We start from the raw sequence: 21,275 nt of genomic DNA on the forward strand, positions 1-21,275 counted from the left end.
GCAGCGGCGGCGGGGGCGGGCCGAGCGGGGCCGAGCGGGGCCGGGCCGGGCCGGGCGGCGGCGGGGGGGGGCGGCGCAGGCAGCGGCGGCGGCGGCGGCGGCGGCCGGAGGGGGCAGAGCGGCGGCGGAGCCGAGCGCCGGGAGCCGCCGGAGCCAGCGGAGCCGCAGCCGCCGCCGCGGCCGCAGGTAGGGGCGGGCGCGGGGCCGCCGAACGGGGCCGTGCCGAGCCGGGCCGGGCCGGGCCGGGCCCGCTTTCGCTTTCCGCGGCCGTAAACAGGGCGCGGGGGGCGGCCGGGCCGAGCCGTGCCGAGCCGGGCCGTGCAGCGCCGCGCTCCCGGGGGGGCGATGCGGGGAGGGGGGGGGGGGCACCCGCGGCCGTGCCAAGGCGCCGTCGGGGGGTTCGGTGCCGTTCGGCTTTTTAAAATGTTGATTATTTCGTTTTTATTATTTTTTTTCTGCCTCCCCCCCCCCCTCCCCTCCTCCTTTTGGTAAATATTTTGGCTGTTTCGTAACTCGCGGCGGCCAAACGCAACTTCGCGGCGGGGCCCGGCGCAGGGCCCTTGGCCTCGCTTTTTTTCGACGGCGAACCGGGACCGGGAACCCCGGCGGCGGCAGCGCCTAGCCCCCACCTTCCCCGGACCCCCCCGGGTGTCCCCGGCCCCCCCCGGAGCCCGGCAGGTGCGGGCCGGGCCGGGCGCACGCCCCCGCGGGGGGCGCGGACTTTGCGCGGCCGCTGCGCGGAGCCCGGCGGGGGGCACGGCGCATCCCGGACCGGGGGGGGGGACACAAGGAACTGGGGGGTGGGAGGGGGAAACGGGACCGTGGGGGGGGCCACACGGCACCGGGGGGGGGCCGCCGTCTGCAGGGCTGGAGCCGCCGAGGACGCAGCGGTGCGGGAAGGGGCCGCTCGTCAGCGGCTCTGCCTCCGGGAGGCAACTCGGAAAGTGCCCAAACGGTGTCTGGGGAGGTCGTGTGCGCCGTGCCCAGGACAGCCTGGCACCCCCCCGGGCTTGGGGTGCCGGGGGGGGGGGAAAGCGGGGCAGCCCCCTCCTGCTCGCCAGTGCTCGGGAGCGCGGCGGCGGCGGCGTGCCGCTGGGCAGAGCCGCAGCGGGATGGAAAATAAATCCCTCGGCCAAGATGGGAGCGGCGAGAGCGCCCTGGCGTGCGGCGCCCGGTGGCCTTTCACCCAACTCGTTTGCCGGCCGGCGTTAGCGGCAGGGCTAATTACGACCCCTCGGGAGGGAGAGCCACCTGTCGGATAGGATATAGGAGCTGTCAGGGCCCTGCGTGGGTCCGGCCAGCCGGCGGGCCCGTGCCAGGCAGGGCTCTCCGGGTGCTCCTGGCCACGCTGCAGGGCCCCGGGGTGCCAGCACCCAGCCCCGGGTGAGGGCTCGTCCCCGGGGGCATGGCCCGGCTCAGGCACCTCCGCCTGATCTGCTGACGGCGGTAACACCTCCGATGGCAGCGCGGAGCTGGGGCCGTTGGCTCGCGAGAGCTTGCAGTCGGAGCCCCGCGCGCCCCACCTTGCTCGGGAGAGCCCCACGGCTCGGGGAGGGGAGGCGACCCCCGGCAATTTGCCCGTGGGTTCTTGGCTCTCATCGATGGGCCACGCTGCGGCATGGCACGACCGTGCCATGCTTTTTGGGGCAACAGGGCTCACCCGTGGCAAGACATGGGCTCAGAAAGTCCCCAGGAGCCTGTGGAGCACCTGGGGCTTTTGGAGGACGGCGACCGGAGCAGAGCTGCGGTGCTGCCCGGCCCCCGTGCTCTGGGGGAACGTGGGTTAAACCCCAACACGCTGTCAGCTCTTGGCAACGTCCTTGGGAAGCCCGGAGGATGCAAGCAGGCGTGCTTCTCGCCAGCAGCATGCCGTGGGCTGTGCTGGTGCAGCAGGGCACCCCTGGCCCCCCTGCCAGCCCTGCACCTCCATCAGAGCTCGTGGCTGCAGCGCGGAGCTTGTGCAAGCCCTGGAGCTGGATCCTGCGCGGGGCATCTGGTGCGGGGCGGTTGCAGAGCCTGGCCCGTGCCACAGGGACCGGGGAAGCAGCCCGGCCTCGTGCACCAGCACGGCAATCCTTACCTGGTGGTGCTGGAAGGGTGCTTGGGGCCCGGCGCCTTGCTCTGGGGTCAGGAGGTGAAGGTTTTAGGGGTGTCTGCCTCACGCGCCCATGGGGGAGCTGCAGCAAGCTCTGGGGCTCCCGAAGCTGGCAGGATCCCAGCCCGACTTGCTTTGGCTCCCGAGCGCCTGACACGAGGATGGAGCCCCTCACCGTGGGCTGTGCAACCATCCCTGGAGCTCGGGGCTTGCCCCCAGCACCGGGGAGGCGACCGGCCGTGCCGTGCTGCACAGCATGGGAGGAGGAGCTCCCGCTGAGACCGAGAGGCGTCAACAGCCTGACCCTGGGGGAGCCCACGCTGGAAACGGGGAGCGATGGGCTGCTGTCACCACCGCCGCATTTCAGGGCTTTCCCTGTGGTGTGGCCCCTCGGGGGGTGCCTGGCCCCCCAGCAGTTGTCTCTGGAGCTGCGTCACCAGCTTCAATGCGCCTGTCTTGTCCCTCTGCAGCACGACGCCGGTGCCTCGGGGGGGGGGGATGTGGCCCCACCAGGGATGCTCGCCCGAGCGCTCGGGGCCGGGGAGCAGCCGCCGGGGATGCTCTGCGCCATGAGTGACACGGAGCCGCTGCAGGGACCTTCCCCTCGTGCTGCAGGGGAAGTGCTGACTCCAAACAGGCTGTGAGGTCTTCGCCGTGGGGTTTCCCAGCTCTCTCTCGAGTGATAGCAAAACCCAGATACCCTGCTCGCGAAAAATCCCTGCTCCTTGTACTCCTGCCCCGCGTGGGCGGCCGGGTGGTGAGCGGTGACTGTGCCGTGCTGCGTACAGTAAAGCGGCCCCGTCAGCTGGGAAATGACTTTTTTGCTCTGCAAGGAATTACTGTAAGCCTTCGAGGGGCCTCGCAGCAGTCCCCGGGCACGGCAGGAAGGTGGAGTGGGGGTGCCTGCGTCGCGGGGGCACCGTCCCCTTGCTCGAGGGGCTCCCGGGGGTGCTGGTGCCGCTCTGGGGGTCAGGGCTGGGCTCTGGCCCCGGAGGCTGTGCCGGCTGCTGGCTGGGCTCAGCCTGCCCCGGGGCTCCAGCATGCTCCAGGAGGAGCAGCCTCGACAGCTGTAATGTTTCTGTGGCGTGCCTTTCCTTTCATGGGGTGTCTATTTTGCAACCCCCAAGTGTTTTGATCCCGGGAGGAAGGGGGGCGGGGGTGTTCACCCTGGCACCGCGTGTCCGGTGCAGGGATCCAAGCTGCGCCGGGCATGCCCCGTATTTTACATGCAGCAACAGTTCTAGCAACATCTGCTGGCTGATAAAAGGTACGTTTGCCGTGAACTGCTTCTCCCTGCCGCGTTGGGAAATGTCGAGGGGGAGGCACACATGTGAACACGGCTTCCTGGCCGATAGGGGTGAGCCGAGTTGCTGATAAAGCAGAATCCACCCATCTAGCTGCACCAGAGGGGCCAGGAGCGCCGGCTGCCTGCAGAAGGGCGTGCTTCTCGCCCCGGGGCGCGCTCTCCAAGCAGCCCGGGAGCGATGCGCGCCCGCCTGGCTCCGCAGCGGGGCTCTGGCGGCTGGGATGCCGCAGCCGGTCCGGGACACGGTCGCGACGCTGCTCCCCGTTTTTGAAGCGGCCGCTGGTGAGTTTTGCAATCTCCATTTCTCGCTGTGACTTCGCGTCTTCCTCTCGTTGCCGTACGGAGAGGCCGGGCTCCGGCAGGGCTCTGCCTGGGGAGGGAATTGGGGAAAAGGCTGGTGCTCGGCCGGGGCTGGAAGCGCCTGCGCGGCCCCGGCGGCCGAGTGCCCCTGTCTGGTTTTGTGTTCCTCCGCCTGCAAAGCTTTTTACAGGGAAAAGAGGCAGGTCTCGCTTGTGGCACATCGCAGCCCCTCGCCTGGGCTAAAACACAGCTGTAAAACGATCCCTGGCCTAGCTGTTGTTCAAACGCAGCCCTGGCGCTTCGGGGCTCGACGGCACAGCTGCCTCGGCCCCGGCACGCTCCTTTTATAAACCCATTCGTCACCTAGGCCTCTTAGAAATGTTTAGGTGGGGGATTTGCGGCGCAGCCCGTGCCCACGTGCCAAGTGTCACTGCTGAACTCGGGGCTGTGGTGCCCCCGGGTGCTGCTCCCACTGGCGGAGCAGGCGCTGCCGTCCCGCAGAGCGCCGCCGGCTCCGGCTCCTGGGCTGCGCTTTGCCCCCTGAACGCTGCCGGGGGGGTCACGCTGCCCTGCCCGCACCCCCAGCAGGAGCCACGGCATGGCATGGGCAGGACCCGGCTGGTTTTTGATCCCCGCGTTTGTGGGGGGTCGCATCCCCACGGGGCCGCTCCGCGGGGTGGCCGGGGCGTGCGCCGGGCACCGGGAGCGTGAAGGCAAACGCTGAGCTCTGCCACCACCGTGGGAGGGACCCGCCAGCCCCGGGGTGCTGCTAGGAATGGGATTTTGTTGCCTCAAACATCCGTGTTTTGGCTTTTTGTTCCCATTCTGATGAGTTCCCTCTGCTCCCGGCTTCCCGGGGTGTTTGCACGCCCCCTCCTCCTGCAGCGAGGTTTGCTCTGCCTCCCTGCCTGCTCTGCTGCCCCGCTCCAGGAGCATCTCCCCGCGGGGCTGCATTGTGCCACCTGCGCCTCAGCTCCTAAAAACTCCCCCAAAAAAACCCCCAAAGTGCCTGCCCGGTGTGCCGCGGCAGGGCGGGAAGCCTCGGCATGCATGCACCGACAGCAGGCGGTTTTCCTCCTGACCGGGCACGCAAATTGGCTGCTCGTCTGCACCCAAGGGAGCCCAGATGCTGCCAGCTGCGCCGGGACCCCCGGGGGAGGCGGGGGGGGGGTGTCACTGCGGGTCCCCCGTCGGTGGCTCCCACACATCCTCCCCCCCGGGATGGAGCGGGGCCGCCGGTGCCTGCGCTGCCCCGTCTGGGCTCCGCGCTGCAAATCCCGCTGGGCGGGTAACTGGATTAGCCCGATTGTGCGCGCTCGCCGAGGCATGGCAGATAAAATGAAATTGTGTCTCCAGCCCCAAATCGGGACTAATTCGACGCTGCGATGAGCTTAATCCTCGCGTCCTTCCGATCAGCCCGGCCCTCCCGGGCTTGTGCTGGGTCTGGGCAGGAATTAGCGGCGTGCCCTGGGGCTGGTGGGTGCGAGGGGGGGGGGGGGGGGGGGCGCGGGTCCCGGGTGGCTGCGCCCGGTCCCCTGCGTGCCAGCAGGGGCTGGCACCGTGTCCGACGGGTGCTGCATCCCGAGGTGTGGGGCAGGGCTGGGCTCCTCGCCGTCGTGCTGAGCTTTCGGTGTGTCGGGGAAAATATTGTGCTCCGTCGGACGCGCGGGGTTGGGGTGAGCCGGGGGGGGGGCAGCCGGGGGCTGCTCCTGCAGCGCGCAGGAGCTGTTGGCTGTTGTCTCTCGGCCCCTGGATTCGAGGGATTTCGCCGGGATTTCGTCGGGTATTTCGGTGGTTTTGTTATGACGCGGGTTTCTGGGCCTTTGTGGTCGTGAGGGAAAATCTGCAGAGGGGAGCCACGCGTTCCCGAAGGCTTCAAATGCCAGAGGGCAAATCGAACCCAGCGCCGGCGGCTCGTAGTAATGTCACCTGGAGGCAGTCCCTGCTGCCATCCTGAGTCACTGGCTGCGGGTTTTCGGGTGGCAGCGCTGCTCCCTGCCCGTGCTGAGGCTGCGCAGGGGCCCTGGGGCGCTGCCACCTACGGGCGCGGCCAGCTTCTCCCCCTGGACAGCGTCAGGCCGCGTTTGGGGTTTCCTTGTTCCTGTCGGAGCTCAAGTTCTCCATTTTGGCTCCCAAAGCCGCCGGCCCACGGGGCCGCTGCCGGATGGGAGAGCCCAGAGCGGGCAGCGCACCTCCGCCCGCCGGCTGCTGGGCCCTCGGCCCTGCCCCGGGGAGGAAATAGTGAATTTTCAGAGCCGCCGATGCCTCGGCCGTGAGCCCCGAGTTCCCCTGCCCCGGCACGGGCGGTTTCCAGCGTGGGCAGCAGGCCGGTGGCGGGCAGGGCGCCGACCTTGATGCCGCCAGGGCCGAGCCCTCGGCCGCCGCCGCTCTGGTGCACGAGGCGACCAGAAGCCATCAAAGCGCCGCGCTTCTAGAAGGAGCTCGCCTCCTGCGCCCGGCGCTGCCTCCACCTCTCGACCGAAAGCTGGAAACCACAGGCAGGCGTAGAAGGGGCGAGCCGCGCCAATTCCAGCGCCGGCTGCCCTCCACGCCGGCCCCGGCGCAGCCCGGTGCTCGCTGGGGAGCTCAGAGCGGGCGGGGGGGAGGCCGGGGGCCGCTCTCCGGGGGCTTTGCCCCGGTGCCGTGCGCCGGGGGAGGCGCGGGGCCGCGAGCGGAGCCGTGGGGTGCAGGTGAGTCCAAGCCCTCCGTACCTCCCGCATCCCTCCCGCACCAGTCCTCCGGGTCCTTCCCCGGCTGCCCTCAGGGTGTGGGGGCACCGGGGTGGGGGTGGGGGGGCTCAGCCCCACGGGGAGAGGCCGTGCCCCGCTGCGGGGTTAAGGATCAGGGGGCGCCGGCCCCGTGCCCCCGGCCGCACCATGCAGGCGGCAGCGGAGGAAGCTGCCGGAGCCCGGCGCTGCCCGACTGCGCAGGCAGCTGACATTTTGGAAGGAAATAGCTGCTCTCGGCTCCTTCCTGTAGCTCGCAGCCTGCGAAACGGCCGCAACGGGAGCCCGGCTGCGCCGGCAGCGCCTGCCCGGAGCCGTGGCCGGGCTGCCCCCGGCGGGGGGGGGGGGGCCGCAGTGGGTAGAGAGGCGCTGACCCCCGGTGAGTACGGCCGCGGGATGGGCACCCAGCCGGTGCTGCTGGTCCGGTGCTGAGGAGGAACTGAGCACCGTCCCCGGGGGCTCATCCACCCCCCACCAAAGCCATGCGTGGGGAGGCCGTGGCACGGCTGCCCGTGGGCTCCGGGCCCCTTTGGGTGCGTGCCGAGCCCTTCGTGTCCCCTCCGGGCAGGGCAGGACGCGGTGCGCGGCGGCCACGTGCGAGGCGAGGGGGCTGAGCTGGGGCAGCCCCGGGGGGGTCGAGCCAATAGGGGCTGCCCCGGGGGGCTCCGTGCATCCCCCAGGCACACGTGTGGCATGCAGGGGACGAGCGGTTGTCTGCAAGGGGGGTCGGGAGGGGACTGGAGCCCATCCATGTGCCGAGCAGCCACTGTCGGCTGCCAGCGTTACCATTCCCGGGGCCTGGCTGGGGGCTGGGGGCCGGATCCTGCCCCAGAGGGGAGCCAGCATGGGGCTGCCATCTCGGGGGGATGCGGGCTCCCATCCGGCGGGGGCAGGCGTGATGCCCCCAGGGCAGGACCGGAGACGACTCCCGCCCCCCCCGGCAGCACCAACCCTGCTGGGAGCGCGGGGTCCGGCCCTGCGGCCGCCAGCGAGGCCGGCTCTGACCTGGAAGCGATCGTGGGCTCCCGGAGGTGCCGAGAAACCACGTGTCCGTGTGTTTACTGCGGCGGGCGCAGGGCTGCTACGTGCCGGCGGGACGGAGCCGGCGCCGCGGCTGCACCGCCGCTGGGGCCCCGCGCTCCCTGCCGGGAAGGAAGCTGCACCCAGAACCCCCCCTCCGCGGGGCCGGGGGAGCGCCAGGCAAAGGGCAGCGCGGGAGCCACGGCGGCAGAGGGGCTGCACGGGGCAGGCGTGTGGGGGGGGTGTAGCCAGAGCCCTTTGGTGGCCCCCCCCCCCCCAGGGCTTTAGCTGGCTCTGCGGGGTGCAGGAAGGGAGCTGGGGCTGCATTCGGTGGCGGTGGCGGGGTGAGGGCAGGGGGTGAACCTGGGTTGTGAGCTGAGTGCCAGGAGTGTGCCGTGGCTGTGCCACGAGCGTCCCGCGAGCATCCCGTGGCTGTGCCCCCAGCATCCCACGGCTGTGCCATGAGCATCCCACAGCCGTGCCAGGAGTGTCCCGCGAGCATCCTGCAGCTCTGTGCCCCCAGCACCCCATAGCTCTGCGCCACGAGCATCCCATAAGCATCCCGTGGCTCAGCCCGAGCCAGCTCGCTGGGGCGAGCAGCAGCCCCTGGGTGCAGGCCCCGGGGCAGGAGCTGCCCGCGGCGGGGCTTTGCCGTGCTCGCCGCGCATGGGAACGCGCCGCTGCCAGCCTCGCCCTGTGAGACACTTCCCTCCTTTTGTCTGCTCGCCCGTGGGCTCTGGCTCTCCTGCAGCACGCAATCCGGAGCTGGCCGCCAGCCCGCCGCTGTGTCTGGGAGGCTCCGGGGCTGCCAAGGGGGACTTTGGCCATAGCCCGGCCCCGCTGCTGCCTTACGAGGGTCCCTTGGCCACCTGCTATCCCCCAGGGTGCTCCCGCACCCCTCCGTGCATTCCTTCCCGCGTCACCGCCTTTAGCCCGCTGGGAAACCTCTTTGAGGTGAATTTCGCCCGTTTTGCAGCCAGTTTGGCAAGGCCGATTGGGCAGCAAGGCCACTGGATGCTGAAGCATCGTCCGCATCTCCCATCCTTCTCTTCACGGGCATCCCCTGCCCGAGCTGTCCCCTCGGGGGCTGCCGTCCCCGTCCCCGACCCTTGTCCAGCCGCCGTGCGTGCAGCCTCGCAGGCGCTAAGTCACCGGCGAGCAAGTCGCTGTGGCTTATTGAGTTGCTGCTGGTTAACCGAGCTGCGGTAATGGGTGGGATTATAGCTCGCTGCCAGCACTAAGCACATGCAAAGCAGCTTAAAAACCACTGCAATTACCCGTCTCTTGCAATTGTTCGAACGTGCGTGTGGCCGGTTGCTGCAGCCGGCCCCGGGTGCTGCTCGGGGAGGATGGTGCCGGTCCTGGGTCCGGCCGAGGCACCGATCGCTCACGGCTTCGCCCGTGCGATGCAGGAGCGTGGGGCTGCTGGCAAAGCACGGCACCTCGGCTGCGGCGTGGTCACGCCGCGGGCTCGGGATGCTCTGCGGGGTGGGGATGCCCTTTGCGGGGCTTGCCGTGCCTTTTGGGATCGTGCTGAAGCCGTGGCCGGCTCTCGTGGCGGGGAAGCTCCGCTCGTGACGGCGGGGGCTGGCGCCGCGCCGGCTGCGGGCGCGCTCTGGGCGCCCTGCGGCTCCGCGGGGAGGTTTGCCAGCCTGCGGGTGAGGCACGGGAGACCAAAATGAGCCGCTCGGAGGAACGCCCGCGGGTGCATCGGTGGTGCTTTTCGGCACATAGCGAGTGTGTCAGAGCCCTTCACGAGTGCTTTTCGGGGCTGTCCTCGCCGTCCTGCCGCTCCCCTCGCCAGCCCTGGCGTGCCGCTGGCTCGGTTTGCGCCCGGCCGTTCCCAGCAGCAATATTCACAGCTCCTGCTCCAAGGCCACAGCCTTTTGTCCGCCCTGATGGCGAGCTGACCGCAGCGGCAGAGCAATACTTGTTGCTTAACAACACGGTGAAGTGGAATAGGAAGCGTTCAGCTGCTGTACGCTGGGAATACATCACCCCGTTTCGATAGGAGGAGCAGCGTTTGTCTGGGTTTTGTCCGTGCTGATGTTCCTGCGCTGGGCTTGGGCTGCTCCCGGGGTTTCATCCATTCCTGGCGCAGTAAAAAAAAAAACAAACCATTCCTGGCGTTCCCTGCAGCTCCGCCAGCAGCAGCGTTTTCCATCAGGGCCTCTTATCAATTGTTCGCAATTGCTGAGTGCCCGTACGCATCCTGCTGTCGGCCTTCCCCCTTTCCCTATCCCTCATCGCTTTCAGTTTTTTATTGCCTCCCCCAGGTCCTCCTTACCAGAAGGATTTCTAACGCAGCGCCTTTTCCGTGAATGTGGAAATGTTCCTTGCTTTTTATAGGGGAAAAAATCATTTATAGCCAACTGGGTTATTGTTCCTCTTCCTGTGCATGGGGCAGGGTGTGGAGGAAAGCTCGGGCTTTTCGGAGGTGCCGTCTCCCTGCTGCGTTTGGTGGGTGTGTGGCTGCCCCACGATGACCCAAGGAGCAGTGGGGATGCCAGGGTCACCCCAAAAGGCGCTTGGTAAAGCCCCACGCTGTGGTGCTGGGGCGCGGGGTGGGCGGCTGTGATCCTATGTGACCGTGGGGGCTGCTCCTGGCGGGCCGGTGCTGGGGCTCCTCTCCAGCCCCCCCATCCCTCCTCGCTTCCCTGGCCGTGCGCCCGCGGTGCTGCAAAGGGAAACCACGGCTGCGTGGCGCGGCCGAGGCAGCAGAGCTTTGGCAGCAGAGCTCTCCGAGGGCTTTCCCTAGAAAATAGCGGGTAGCACGCAGCCGGGGGCCCCCCCGTCCCCTTGCGGTGACTCCGGCAGCGCTCGGTGCCTGAGGAGCCGGGAAACTCCTGTAAATCTGGGGGGGGTGCTCGGTGCCGGGGCCCCCCCGCGTGATGCCCGCCCGCCGCGTGTCCCCGGCAGGTGGTGAGCCATGGCGGTGTGGATCCAGGCGCAGCAGCTCCAGGGCGAAGCCCTGCGGCAGATGCAGGCGCTTTACGGGCAGCACTTCCCCATCGAGGTGCGGCACTACCTGTCGCAGTGGATCGAGAGCCAGGCATGGTAGGTCGGGGGGGTGCCCGTCCCCGTGGGTCCTGCTGCCCCCCACCCCGTGTCCGTGCCGTGGGGGGGGGGGGTCTCCGCTGTGCCGAGCCCCCCCCGTGGGGCCGGGCTGGCCTGATGCCATCGCTCTGTGTCCGTCCCCCCCCCTCCTCTCAAGGGACTCCATCGACCTCGACAACCCCCAGGAGAACGTGAAGGCGACGCAGCTGCTGGAGGGGCTGATCCAGGAGCTGCAGAAGAAGGCGGATCACCAAGTGGGTGAAGACGGCTTCCTGCTGAAGATCAAGCTGGGGCACTATGCCACGCAGCTGCAGGCGAGTTGGGGGGGGGGGCTGCGGCGGGTGGGGGTCTGGGGGGGGGGGGTCCTTGCCCCACGCCTGGCTCAAGTTTCGCCTCCCGTGCAGAACACGTACGACCGGTGCCCCATGGAGCTGGTGCGCTGCATCCGGCACATCCTCTACCACGAGCAGAGGCTGGTGCGGGAGGCGAACAACGTGAGTGGGGGCTGAGGGGCATCACCATTTGGGGGGGGGGGGGGGGGGGAGGCCATGGGTCCTGCAGGGTGGGGGGGGTGCTGGGGGTGTCCGTCACCTGGGCTGTGGGAGCAGCCCTGAGGCAGGGGGTGCTCAGCAGCCAGGTGGGGTGGGGAGGGTCCCCATTGACCCCCAACACCCAGGCAGGTTGGGGAGGGTCCCCATTGCCCCCCAGCAGGCAGGCGGGGTGGGGAGGGTCCCCATTGCCCCCCAGCTCCCAGGTGGGGTGGGGAGGGTCCCCATTGCCCCCCAGCAGGCAGGCGGGGTGGGGAGGGTCCCCATTGCCCCCCAGCTCCCAGGTAGGGTGGGGAGGGTCCCCATTGCCCCCCAGCAGGCAGGTGGGCTGGTGAGGGTCCCCATTGCCCCCCAGCTCCCAAGTGGGCTGGGGAGGGTCCCCATTGCCCCCCAGCTCCCAGGTGGGGCGGGGAGGGTCCCCATTGCCCCCCAGCACCCAGGTGGGGTGGGGAGGGTCTCCCAACCCGCGCTGAGCGCCGGCGGTGCCTGTGCAGAGCCCCTCGCCGGCCGGCTCCCTGGTGGACGCCATGTCGCAGAAGCACCTGCAGATCAACCAGACCTTCGAGGAGCTGCGGCTCATCACGCAGGACTCGGAGAACGAGCTCAAGAAGCTGCAGCAGACGCAGGAGTACTTCATCATCCAGTACCAGGAGAACATGCGCCTCCAAGGTGGCTGGGGGGACCAGGGAGGGGACGCGGGGACCCGGGCGCTGGCGGTGCCGGCCCTGACGCTGCGCCCCGTCCCCCAGCCCAGTTCTCCCAGCTCTCCCAGCTGGGTCCCCAGGAGCGCCTGTCACGGGAGACGACGCTGCAGCAGAAGAAGGCGTCGCTGGAGGCTTGGCTGCACCGGGAGGCCCAGACACTACAGCAGTACCGCGTGGTGAGTGCCGGGGGGACCGTCCCCGCGCCGGCTGTGCCGCCGTCCCCGCGCCCCGTGACACCGTGCCGCCTCGCAGGAGCTGGCCGAGAAGCACCAGAAGACGCTGCAGCTGCTGCGCAAGCAGCAAACGACCATCCTGGACGACGAGCTGATCCAGTGGAAGCGCCGGCAGCAGCTGGCGGGGAACGGGGGTCCCCCCGAGGGCACCCTGGACGTGCTGCAGACCTGGTGGGTGCGCCGGGGGGGGGGGGGGGGGGGCGGGCAGGGTGCTGAGCCCTTGCACGGCGGGTGCTGAGCCTCGCTGCCCCCCCAGGTGCGAGAAGCTGGCGGAGATCATCTGGCAGAACCGGCAGCAGATCCGCAGGGCCGAGCACTTGTGCCAGCAGCTGCCCATCCCCGGCCCCGTGGAGGAGATGCTGTCGGAGCTGAACGGCACCATCACCGACATCATCTCTGCCCTGGTCACCAGGTAGAGGCGGCCTCGACGTGGGCTCGGGGGGATTTGGGGGGGGGGGGGGCGGTTGGGGGCCTTGGGCTTCTGTGCCCGCCTGCCCCTGACCCCCGTGCCCCCCCAGCACCTTCATCATCGAGAAGCAGCCCCCCCAGGTGCTGAAGACGCAGACCAAGTTCGCGGCCACCGTGCGGCTCCTGGTGGGGGGGAAGCTGAACGTGCACATGAACCCCCCCCAGGTGAAGGCCACCATCATCAGCGAGCAGCAAGCCAAGGCCCTGCTGAAGAACGAGAGCACCCGCAAGTAATGCCCGAGGGGGCGGGGGGGGCTGGGGGGCCTGAAGCAGGACACGGTGGGGGGGCTGCCCCCCGTCCTGGTGGTCCCCCTGACCCCGTGTGTTCCCACGCAGTGAGAGCAGTGGGGAGATCCTCAACAACTGCTGCGTGATGGAGTATCACCAGGCCACCGGCACGCTCAGCGCCCACTTCCGCAACATGGTGAGAGCCCCCCCGTCCCCCTGTCCCAGCGCTCACCCCGTCTCGTGTCCCCTCGTGTCCCCATCTGCGCCATGTCCCCCCCGCGGTCACCCTTTGTGTTGCCATCCCTGCTGTGTTCGCAGGTCATGTCCCCAGCTGTCCTGCGCTCCCCTTCCATGCGCTCGCCCCTCGTGCCCCCAGCTATCCCCTGTGTCCCCCAACTGTCCCCCTGTCCCCCCCGTGCTCACCCCTCGTGTCCCTGCAGTCCCTGAAGCGGATCAAGCGCTCAGACCGCCGCGGTGCTGAGTCGGTGACGGAGGAGAAGTTCACCATCCTCTTCGAGTCGCAGTTCAGCGTTGGTGGCAACGAGCTGGTCTTCCAGGTGAAGGTAAAGCCACCAGCGAGCTGCAAGGGCACCGTGCCCACGCCGTGGGGCCGGGCTGGGGCTATGGGGCAGCCGCGGTGCCCCACGTCCCCTCCCACCTCAGCGCCGTCCCGTCGTCCTTCCTCCTGGCAGACGCTGTCCCTGCCCGTGGTGGTGATCGTGCACGGCAGCCAGGACAACAACGCCACGGCCACCGTGCTCTGGGACAACGCCTTTGCGGAGCCTGTGAGTGCCACCACCCGTCGGGGGGGGGACCAGAGGGGCTCCGTATCCCCCCGGGGGGCTGCGGGAGGGAGCAGGGCTCGCCTGGTGGGGCCGCGCTCGGGGCTGGATGGTGGCAGGGGGCGGCTCCTTGTGCTGACCCTGCGCCGTGTTCCCCCCCCCAAGGGCCGCGTCCCCTTCGCGGTGCCCGACAAAGTGCAGTGGCCGCAGCTCTGCGAGGCGCTCAACATGAAGTTCAAGGCGGAGGTGCAGAGCAGCCGCGGGCTGACGAAGGAGAACCTGGTGTTCCTGGCGCAGAAGCTCTTCAACAGCACCAGCTCCCACCTGGAGGATTACAGCAGCACCACGGTGTCCTGGTCCCAGTTCAACCGGGTGAGGGGGGGCGGCTCGGCGCTGGGAGGGCCGGGGAGCCCCGGGGTGCTGCCGTGCGCCGGGACCGGGGCTTTGCTACGCCCACGGTGCCAGCGCTTGTGCCGAGGGATAGGATGGGGCACGTTCCTCCCAAGGAGCTGGGTTTTGTCAGAGTCATGCAAAACCCAAACAGGAGCCAGCTGCAGCGGGGCAGAAGGCTTTGCCTTCTGTGCTTGGAAGGTTATGGGGGGCTGGAGCTGTGCTCTGCGCCCTCGGGGAGGCATTGCTGGTGTTCCCCCGGGGCTGGGCCATGTGGCTGGGCGCTGGTACAAGGCCAACTGGTGCCTGGCTTCGCAGCCTCGGCCTCCGTGCCATGGGCCAGGTCTCCGTGTGCGCTTGTGCTGTTTAACAGCAGCTACGCGGCTGGAGACGAGAGCGCTCATTCTCTGGGCATTTCAACAGGAAAACCTGCCCGGGAGGAACTACACCTTCTGGCAGTGGTTCGACGGCGTGATGGAGGTGCTGAAGAAGCACTTGAAGCCGCACTGGAACGACGGGTAAGAGACCTCCCGCCCCGCGCGCGCCGCCCCGCGCCCGCCTGCCCGCCCGCCCTGACGCCCTCGCTCTGCCTAGGGCCATTCTGGGCTTCGTGAACAAGCAGCAGGCGCACGACCTGCTCATCAACAAGCCCGACGGCACCTTCCTCCTGCGCTTCAGCGACTCGGAGATCGGCGGCATCACCATCGCGTGGAAGTTCGACTCCGGTGAGCGCAGCCCTCGAGCTCCCCCTTGCTTGGCTTTCCCAGTTTGGGGACCGAAGTGTCCCCGTCCGTGGGGCTCGTGGTGTTCCTTCGGCACCTACGTGTGTCCCCTCGGTGCCAGCACCGTCACCAGCAGGCGCACGGTGCCCCTATGAGGACAAACCTGCCCCCAGGTCCCGTTAGCTCCTGCCCCGTCCTGCGTTCTGGCGAGCTGCGCCTCGTCCCTAAACGTTACAGGAAGGATAAAGCGCAGGAAACTGGGATTTTCTGGACCGGTTTCGCCGTCACGGCGAGCCCCGGGCATCACCGCGGTCCTCGCTCTTGTTTTCCAGCTGAGAGGATGTTCTGGAACCTGATGCCTTTCACCACCAGGGACTTCTCCATCCGCTCCCTGGCCGACCGCCTCGGGGACCTCAGTTACCTCATCTACGTGTTCCCCGACCGGCCCAAGGACGAGGTCTTCTCCAAGTACTACACGCCGGTTCTCTGTGAGTCCACGCCAGGTAGCGCTGCCCCTTCACCCCTCACGCATCCCTCTCTGTGCATCCTACCGGGGTTGGTGGGGGGGGAGCCTGGGCTTGCCGGCACCCCCTGCCCTGGGCCACATCCAGCCGGGGGGGGGTGGCCCTGCAGCTCGCCGTGCCGTGAGCCCCCAGCCCCTCCGCAGGCTTGCAGCACGCGCCTCCTGCTCCGAGCCTCAGCACTGCCTTTTTTTTTTTGTCCCTCTAGCTAAGGCCGTGGATGGGTACGTGAAGCCACAGATCAAGCAAGTAGTGCCAGAGTAAGTACGAGGCCGCACGGCGCCGCGGGATCGTCCCCGGGGCAGCCAGCCCGGGTGCTTTGCATCCCTGCCCTCGCAGCCCTAGGGCTGGGACCGTGTCAGTGCTGGGGGGGCGAGGAGAGCGCGGTGCGGTGCCGTGGCCAAGCAAGGGCTGCTGTGCGCCCCCCCACCACAAAAGACCGAATTCCCCCCAGCCAGCAGGGTTGGGACCTCGTTGGTTGCTTGCTTTTTATGGGGACGGGGATAGGGTTTGGGGTCTGGGTCCGTGCCGGGAGGTGGGTGAAATTCCCCGGGGCGTATCCACGTCCCAGCCCGTGCCACCTCGTCCCCGCAGGTTTGTCAGCGCATCAGGCGACGCTGCCCCCGGGGGGGCCACCTACATGGACCAGGCTCCTTCGCCCGCCGTCTGCTCCCAGCCCCATTACAACATGTATGCCCAGAAGTAGGTATCGGGTCCCCCGTCCCCCCCCCCACCCCGCTCTTCCAGCAGCCTGTCCCCGACCCCAAACCTCACCCCCCTGGCCTCCCGCAGCCCCGACGCCGTGCTGGACCCCGAGGGCGACTTCGACCTCGACGACACCATGGACGTGGCCAGGCACGTGGAGGAGCTGCTGCGGCGCCCCATGGACAGTCAGTGGATCCCCCACGCCCAGTCGTGACCGCCGGGCGTCCCGGCCCCACGCCGGCCCCCCCGCCCCCCCCCCGGCACTGTGGGGACTGTGCTGTGTTCGTGTCTCTGTGCCCAGCTGGGGGGGGGGTTGTTCAGGCGGCGATGGGGGGGGGGTGTTCTCGCCCCCCGAGATTTGCTCTGTGCTGTCCAGAAACGCAGGGTGGTGTCCGGCTCTTTTGGTGTTTATGCCCTTGTATAAAAGGCAGCGGATTTGTCGCGTGGTTTTTTTTTCTCTCCCCCCCCCCCCCCCCCCCCCTCTATGTTCCTTTTCAAAAAGGCCCGGCTTCGGCTTTCCGCTTCTGCAAGCACCGGCCCCCAGAGCTGCCCCGCTTCCCGTAGCCTGTGTGTCCCCCCCCCAAAAAAAAACAATGTGGGGCTACTCGGGGCGGGGGGCCCGGGGGGGGCCCGGATTCGCTTTCTGCAGTCGTCACCAAGAATGTACATGTGCGCGTTGGTGTTTTTATCTCCTTGACTCTGTTCCCCAAGGGAGGGGGGAGCGTGGGGCGGGAGGAGGGGGGGATATGGCCCATGCTGGCGCCATCGGGGGTCCCCTCCCGGACCTCATCTCCTCCTCTGCCCCCCCCCCCAAGGATTTTGGCAGCCCCCCCCCTCCTCTCGGCTCCCGGCCCCGCCGTGTCCCCCTCTGGCCCCTCCGGCACCAGCGCAGCGAGGGGGGGGCAGAGCGGGAGGGGAACCGGAGCGAGGGCGGCAGGGATGGGCAAGGGGTGGCAGGGGGGGGTGGGGGGGGGCAGGATGGGAGCCCTCCGATTCCCCCCCCCCCCACCGCCTCGTCCCATCCGTGTCCCCGAAACTCTGGTTGCCTGGCGATGTTATTTTTCTACCACAGAGTAAATAAAGCACGGAATATTTTTGTAACACAAAAGCTCTGGGTTTCACGTGTGTCTTGGGAGGGGGGGGCGCAGCCCCCTGCCCTAATAAATTTGTTTTTTTTTTTTTTGTTGGGGGGGGGGGGGGGGAAGGAGCCCTTTTCCCGCACCCCCTTGGGTCGGGCAGCATGGGTGCCCCCTGCTCCATCCCCCAGGCGAGCGTATGGGGGGGGGGGGGGGGGCTGGGGGCATTTTCCCAGGCGCAAAGCAAAGCAAAACAAATTGCACTATTTTATTATTTTTTTAAAGCAAAGGAGCCGTTCCTTGCCAAGGTTTGGAGGGCGGGAGGGGTTCGCTCTTGGTTTTTTTTATCCCCGCTTTATTTCTCTGCCTGCGTTGGGCGGGGGGGGGGGCGGAGCAGGGGCTTGGGGGAGGCTGGGGCCGGGGCTGTGTCTTTTTTATTTTATTTTATTTTAATTTGTAGAAAGGAGCAAACAAAAGGAAATAAACCCCGTAATTTAAGGCGGAGGCGGAGCCGCCCTTTCCCCCCGGGGGGGGGGCGCGCTCAGCGGGCGGGGCCGGGCGCGCTCATTGCCCGTCATTTCTGCCGGAGCCGGAAAACACCGGGGGGGGGCGGACCTGGTGCTAACGGGTCCGGTACGGGGCGGGGGGGTTGGGGGAGAAGGGACAGCGACAAGGGCCGGGGGTCCCGGGGGCGGCGGGGCGGTGCTGGGGGGGGGGTCTCCGGTTGCGCACCCGGGGTGCTGCTGGCGACGGCCCCCGGGATGCTTCTTCTGCCGGTGGCCCCCCCCGGGATGCTGCTGCCGGTGGCCACCGGCTTGCTGCTGGCGGTGGCCGTGGCCGTGGCCGTGTGCGCGGTGCTGCCCGGGCCCCCCCCGCTGCCCCCCCGGCTGCTCGCGGCCGCGCTCCGCCGCGCCGCCCGGTGGCACCGGCGCCGCCTGGAGGTGCTGGGCACCGACGTGCGCCACAGCCAGGAGCGGCGGCTCCGGGGGCTGCTGCCCCCCGGCACGGCCCACGGTGAGCCCGGGGAGGGCTGCGGGGGGTTGGGGGGGGTGGGTTAAGAAGCGGAGGGGAGTTGGGGTTTGGGGGTTTTTGGGGGGGGGGGGGTTGCGGGATGCGCGTCTCAGCCCGTCCCGTCTGTTCGCAGGGTCGGAGGATTTTCGGGAGCGTCACCCCCTGCCGGGGGGCTGCGCTGATGGGGAGCAGGGGGACACGGTGCCGCCGCTCAGCCTCTGGGCTTTGCTCCGGTGCTGCTGGGCCTGCGAGCCCCCGCTGCAGGTAAGGGGGGGGGGGGGGGGGGGACACAGCCGGGCTGCTCAGGGGAGCACCGCGGCACCCCAAACGGGGCCCGGCGCCCTGCATCCCTCGCCTCTCTTCCCCACGCAGGGGTCCCTGCTCTACCTGGACGTCCTCCACGCCGCCTTCCCGCAGGCGCTGGCCCCCCGCAGCACCGCGCTGCTCAGCTGGGCGCCCGCTCGCCCCCGCGCCCCGGCGGGCTGGCCCCTGCCCGCCCTGTACTGCGCGCCCCCCGAGGTGGGGGCTTTGCCCTCGCGGACGGCAGCCCTGCGGCTGCAGCTGCTGTTCGCCCTGCGGGCGCGCTCCCTGCGGGTGCTGGAGGCCGGGCTGGCCTCCGAGCTGCACGATGCGCTGGCGGCGTTGCGCTCCGGCTGGCCCCAGCTGGCCCAGGACCTGGCGCTGGGCAGGTTGAGCCCCCAAAACGGGCTGCCCGAAGATTTGCGGGGCCGGCTGCAGGCGCTGCTGGTCCCCGACGCCGCCCGGGCGGCCGAGCTGCGGGCTGAGTGCGCCCGGGGCTTCGAGGGCATCGTGCAGCGCCTGTGGCCGCAGCTGCAGGTGGTGGTGGTGGGGACGGCGCACGGCGGGGAGCGGCTCTACTGCGACGCCCTGCGCCAGGCCGAGTGCAGGGGGCTGCCTTTGTACTGCCCCTTCTACCGGGCGGCAGGAGGTGAGCGCGGCCCGAGCAGGGCTGTCCCCGTGGGGGCGCGGGTGGGGGGACCCCTGTTGTATGGCAGCGCAAAGCCCGGCAGAGGTGGGTGCCTCGCTGCGTGCGGTATCCCGCCCCGCAGAGACCTCTCAGCTCTCCAAAAAAACAGCCGTGCCTTGGTCTCTTCTTGGAGGGGGTGAGAAGGGAGGGCCCTGGGGGGGGGGGTCACACTGACCGGTGCTGCCCTCTGTCCAGCTCTGCTCGGTGTCAACTTATGGCCGGAGGAGCCAGAGCCCCGCTTCTTGCTGTGCCCCGACTGGGCTTTCTGCGAGTTCCTGCCCTGCCCGGCCGAGGAAGAGGAGGAGCAGCGGACGGTGCTGCTGGGCGAGCTCTGGGAGGGACGGGAGTACAGCCTGGTTCTGACCGCCCGGCCCGGGGAGTACAGGTGCCTCCCTGCTGCCGTGCTCCGGGGGGGCTGCACGCCCTGCGCCACCCCCCCGCCGGCCTCACGCTCCCCGTGCCTGTGCAGGTGCCGCGCCGGAGAGGTGCTGAGGGTGGCCGGCTTCAACAAGCAGTGTCCCGTGGTGGAGCCCGTGCGCAGGTGAGGACACCCCAGACCCACATCCCTCGCCTAGGGGGGGTTCTGTGCGGGGCAGGTGCTGGCGGCACCCACAGCACGCGGCACCCACCCGTGCCCACACCGGCAGGGAGAGCCAGGTGCTGAGCGTGCGGGGCGAGAGCATCCCCGAGGAGCGCTTCTGCCGGAGCCTGTGCCGCGCCGTGGGCATGTGGCCGGGCGCTCGCCTGATCGACTACGTCTGCGTGGAGAGCTCCCTGCTGGGTGAGTCACCCCCAAAACGCCCCACCGGTCGCCCCAAAGCGCAGCCAGCACCACCCGAGCCGGGCTGGGGGCTGCGGGCGGCTTTAACGCGCTCGTGGCACTGCTGCAGGCGCCTCCTCGGGGGTCTGCGCCCCCCATTACGAGGTGTTCGTGGAGCTGCGGGGCCTGAGGGACCTGTCGGAGGGGCAGCGCTACAAGGTAAGGGGGGGGGCTCGGGGTTTTGGGGGGGGGGTCTGCTGGCTGCAGGCAGGTTGCAGATCCTGCTGCCTGCTCCCCGCCTGCCCCCTGCCAGCCCCGCAGCCACGCGGTGGCAGTGCTCGCCGGCAGCCTGGGCACCTTGGGAATGGCTTTGCTGAGCTGTGCTGGCTGCAGGAGCCCGCAGGCAGTGCCCGCGGGGCTGCTGCGTGCAGGAGGGGGGGACGTGGGTACGGCTGTGCGGGAGGACTTTTGGCAAAGGGGCTCCTTCCCTGGAGCAGGGAGCCTGGGGGTTCTGGGTGTTGCGGCGGGTGGCGGCTGCTCTGTAGGGAAAACGGTTTTAGGACCTGCGAGGGCCTCCTCCCCGTCTCTCTGCAGCTGGACCACTGCCTGCAGGAGGATTTCCCCGTCTACAAATCGTTCCGCTTCAAGGGCAGCATCGGGCCCCTGCGCCTGCACCTGGTGGGGGCCGGGGCTTTCGCCCAGCTGCGGGAGGCCCTGGGCTCCCCCGTCCCCATGCCCAGGGTCCTGCGGGAGGAGCGGCTGCTGGCCGTCATCCAGAGCACCGTTATCTCCTGAAAGCAGCCCGCTCGCCGCCGGGGTTTGCTTGGTGTGTGCCTTCCAGGGAGGGATCGGGGCCAGGGTGCCTCCCTAGCGGGGGCGAGGGCACCCGGCCCCGCGGGGTTTGGCTGCGCAGAGCGGATGGAGGCAGTGAGCTCAACCACGTGCCTGCTCCCACACCTCTGGAGCCCGCTGCTGGCCCTTCTCAGGACTTTTTGGGGGCACAGAGGGGGACCGTGGGCGTGGGTGAGCATCACCAGGGGCTTTCTGGATGTGCCAGGCTTGGTCCCTACTCTGCTCGGTGCCTTGGCAGTGCCCGCCACCAGCCTCAGAGCTTTTCTAAGGCTTTCCTGAGGGCCACCTCGGTGCTCACAGCCCGTGGCCAGCACGGGCGACAGCAGAAAACTCCCCAGGAGCTGGCAGCCTCGGGGCCCGGTGGCATTTTGCCCCCCTGGCATGGATGTCCCAGGCAGGGCACGCGGTGGCCGCAGGAGCTGCTGCCATGGGGCAGCCCCTCCGCCGGGCTCCAGCTGTGTCCGCTGCTTCGGGAACAATCAGCTCCAGGAAGGGCTTTTTTAGTGTTTTGTAAAGAACAGAAGCAAAATAAAGGAGGATTATCTCTCAAATATAAACAAAGGGCAGCGCTCTGGGATTGATTTTTTTTTTTTTTTTAATACGTTTTTAATCCTCATTAAGAGATTCTTGATGACGACCCCGACTATCCGCTTTGAGGAGAAGTTGCCGTTGTTGCTTGCTCTTGGTCCTGGGGAAGGGTCAGCCATGAATATTTAACCAGTTCAGCGTCTGTCCTGGGGCTCTGGGAGTGTCTGGTGGGGACACGTGGCGGGGACTGGTCCT

General features: G+C 68.9%; 2 protein-coding genes across 5 annotated transcripts; both read left to right on the forward strand.

Moving 5' to 3' along the window:
- Positions 1 to 29: 29 nt before the first annotated feature.
- LOC106047991 (signal transducer and activator of transcription 5B) lies at positions 30 to 16,913 on the forward strand. 3 transcript variants are annotated; one of them, XM_066981724.1, is made up of 19 exons: positions 30 to 186; positions 10,367 to 10,504; positions 10,662 to 10,818; positions 10,909 to 10,998; positions 11,547 to 11,721; positions 11,802 to 11,932; positions 12,009 to 12,160; positions 12,246 to 12,401; positions 12,508 to 12,687; positions 12,794 to 12,881; positions 13,126 to 13,248; positions 13,378 to 13,470; positions 13,633 to 13,839; positions 14,281 to 14,375; positions 14,452 to 14,582; positions 14,912 to 15,082; positions 15,309 to 15,360; positions 15,695 to 15,802; positions 15,893 to 16,913. In XM_066981724.1, the coding sequence occupies exons 2-19, from the start codon at positions 10,377 to 10,379 to the stop codon at positions 16,017 to 16,019; spliced, it is 2,364 nt and encodes a 787-aa protein (XP_066837825.1). In that variant the 5' UTR covers positions 30 to 186; positions 10,367 to 10,376; the 3' UTR covers positions 16,020 to 16,913. The 3 variants fall into 3 exon arrangements, with proteins under 3 accessions (XP_066837825.1, XP_066837827.1, XP_066837826.1); XM_066981726.1 differs by having other exon boundaries at positions 14,912 to 15,067; XM_066981725.1 differs by lacking the exon at positions 30 to 186 and adding an exon at positions 6,785 to 6,806.
- A 585-nt stretch (positions 16,914 to 17,498) lies between these two features.
- GHDC (GH3 domain containing) lies at positions 17,499 to 21,054 on the forward strand. 2 transcript variants are annotated; one of them, XM_066981399.1, is made up of 9 exons: positions 17,618 to 17,634; positions 17,665 to 17,895; positions 18,026 to 18,156; positions 18,265 to 18,841; positions 19,076 to 19,265; positions 19,350 to 19,421; positions 19,528 to 19,661; positions 19,771 to 19,859; positions 20,235 to 21,054. In XM_066981399.1, exons 2-9 carry the CDS (start codon positions 17,673 to 17,675, stop codon positions 20,433 to 20,435), a joined length of 1,617 nt encoding a protein of 538 aa, XP_066837500.1. In that variant the 5' UTR covers positions 17,618 to 17,634; positions 17,665 to 17,672; the 3' UTR covers positions 20,436 to 21,054. The 2 variants fall into 2 exon arrangements, with proteins under 2 accessions (XP_066837499.1, XP_066837500.1); XM_066981398.1 differs by having other exon boundaries at positions 17,499 to 17,895.
- Positions 21,055 to 21,275: the final 221 nt, after the last annotated feature.

This window comes from Anser cygnoides, chromosome 22, assembly GCF_040182565.1.
Source record: "Anser cygnoides isolate HZ-2024a breed goose chromosome 22, Taihu_goose_T2T_genome, whole genome shotgun sequence".
Lineage (NCBI taxonomy): Eukaryota > Metazoa > Chordata > Aves > Anseriformes > Anatidae > Anser > Anser cygnoides.

What these genes read in the sequence shown, in the direction of transcription:
- GHDC (XM_066981398.1), top strand. Translation starts at nt 17,643, where the DNA reads ATGCTTCTTCTGCCGGTGGCCCCCCCCGGGATGCTGCTGCCGGTGGCC. An exon ending in CCTGCGAGCCCCCGCTGCAG is followed by an intron (nt 18,157 to 18,264) that starts GTAAGGGGGGGG and finishes TTCCCCACGCAG; the next exon opens with GGGTCCCTGCTCTACCTGGA. An exon ending in CGTGGAGAGCTCCCTGCTGG is followed by an intron (nt 19,662 to 19,770) that starts GTGAGTCACCCC and finishes GCACTGCTGCAG; the next exon opens with GCGCCTCCTCGGGGGTCTGC.
- LOC106047991 (XM_066981724.1), top strand. Translation starts at nt 10,377, where the DNA reads ATGGCGGTGTGGATCCAGGCGCAGCAGCTCCAGGGCGAAGCCCTGCGG. An exon ending in GGAGAACATGCGCCTCCAAG is followed by an intron (nt 11,722 to 11,801) that starts GTGGCTGGGGGG and finishes CCCGTCCCCCAG; the next exon opens with CCCAGTTCTCCCAGCTCTCC. An exon ending in GCGCCCACTTCCGCAACATG is followed by an intron (nt 12,882 to 13,125) that starts GTGAGAGCCCCC and finishes GTGTCCCTGCAG; the next exon opens with TCCCTGAAGCGGATCAAGCG.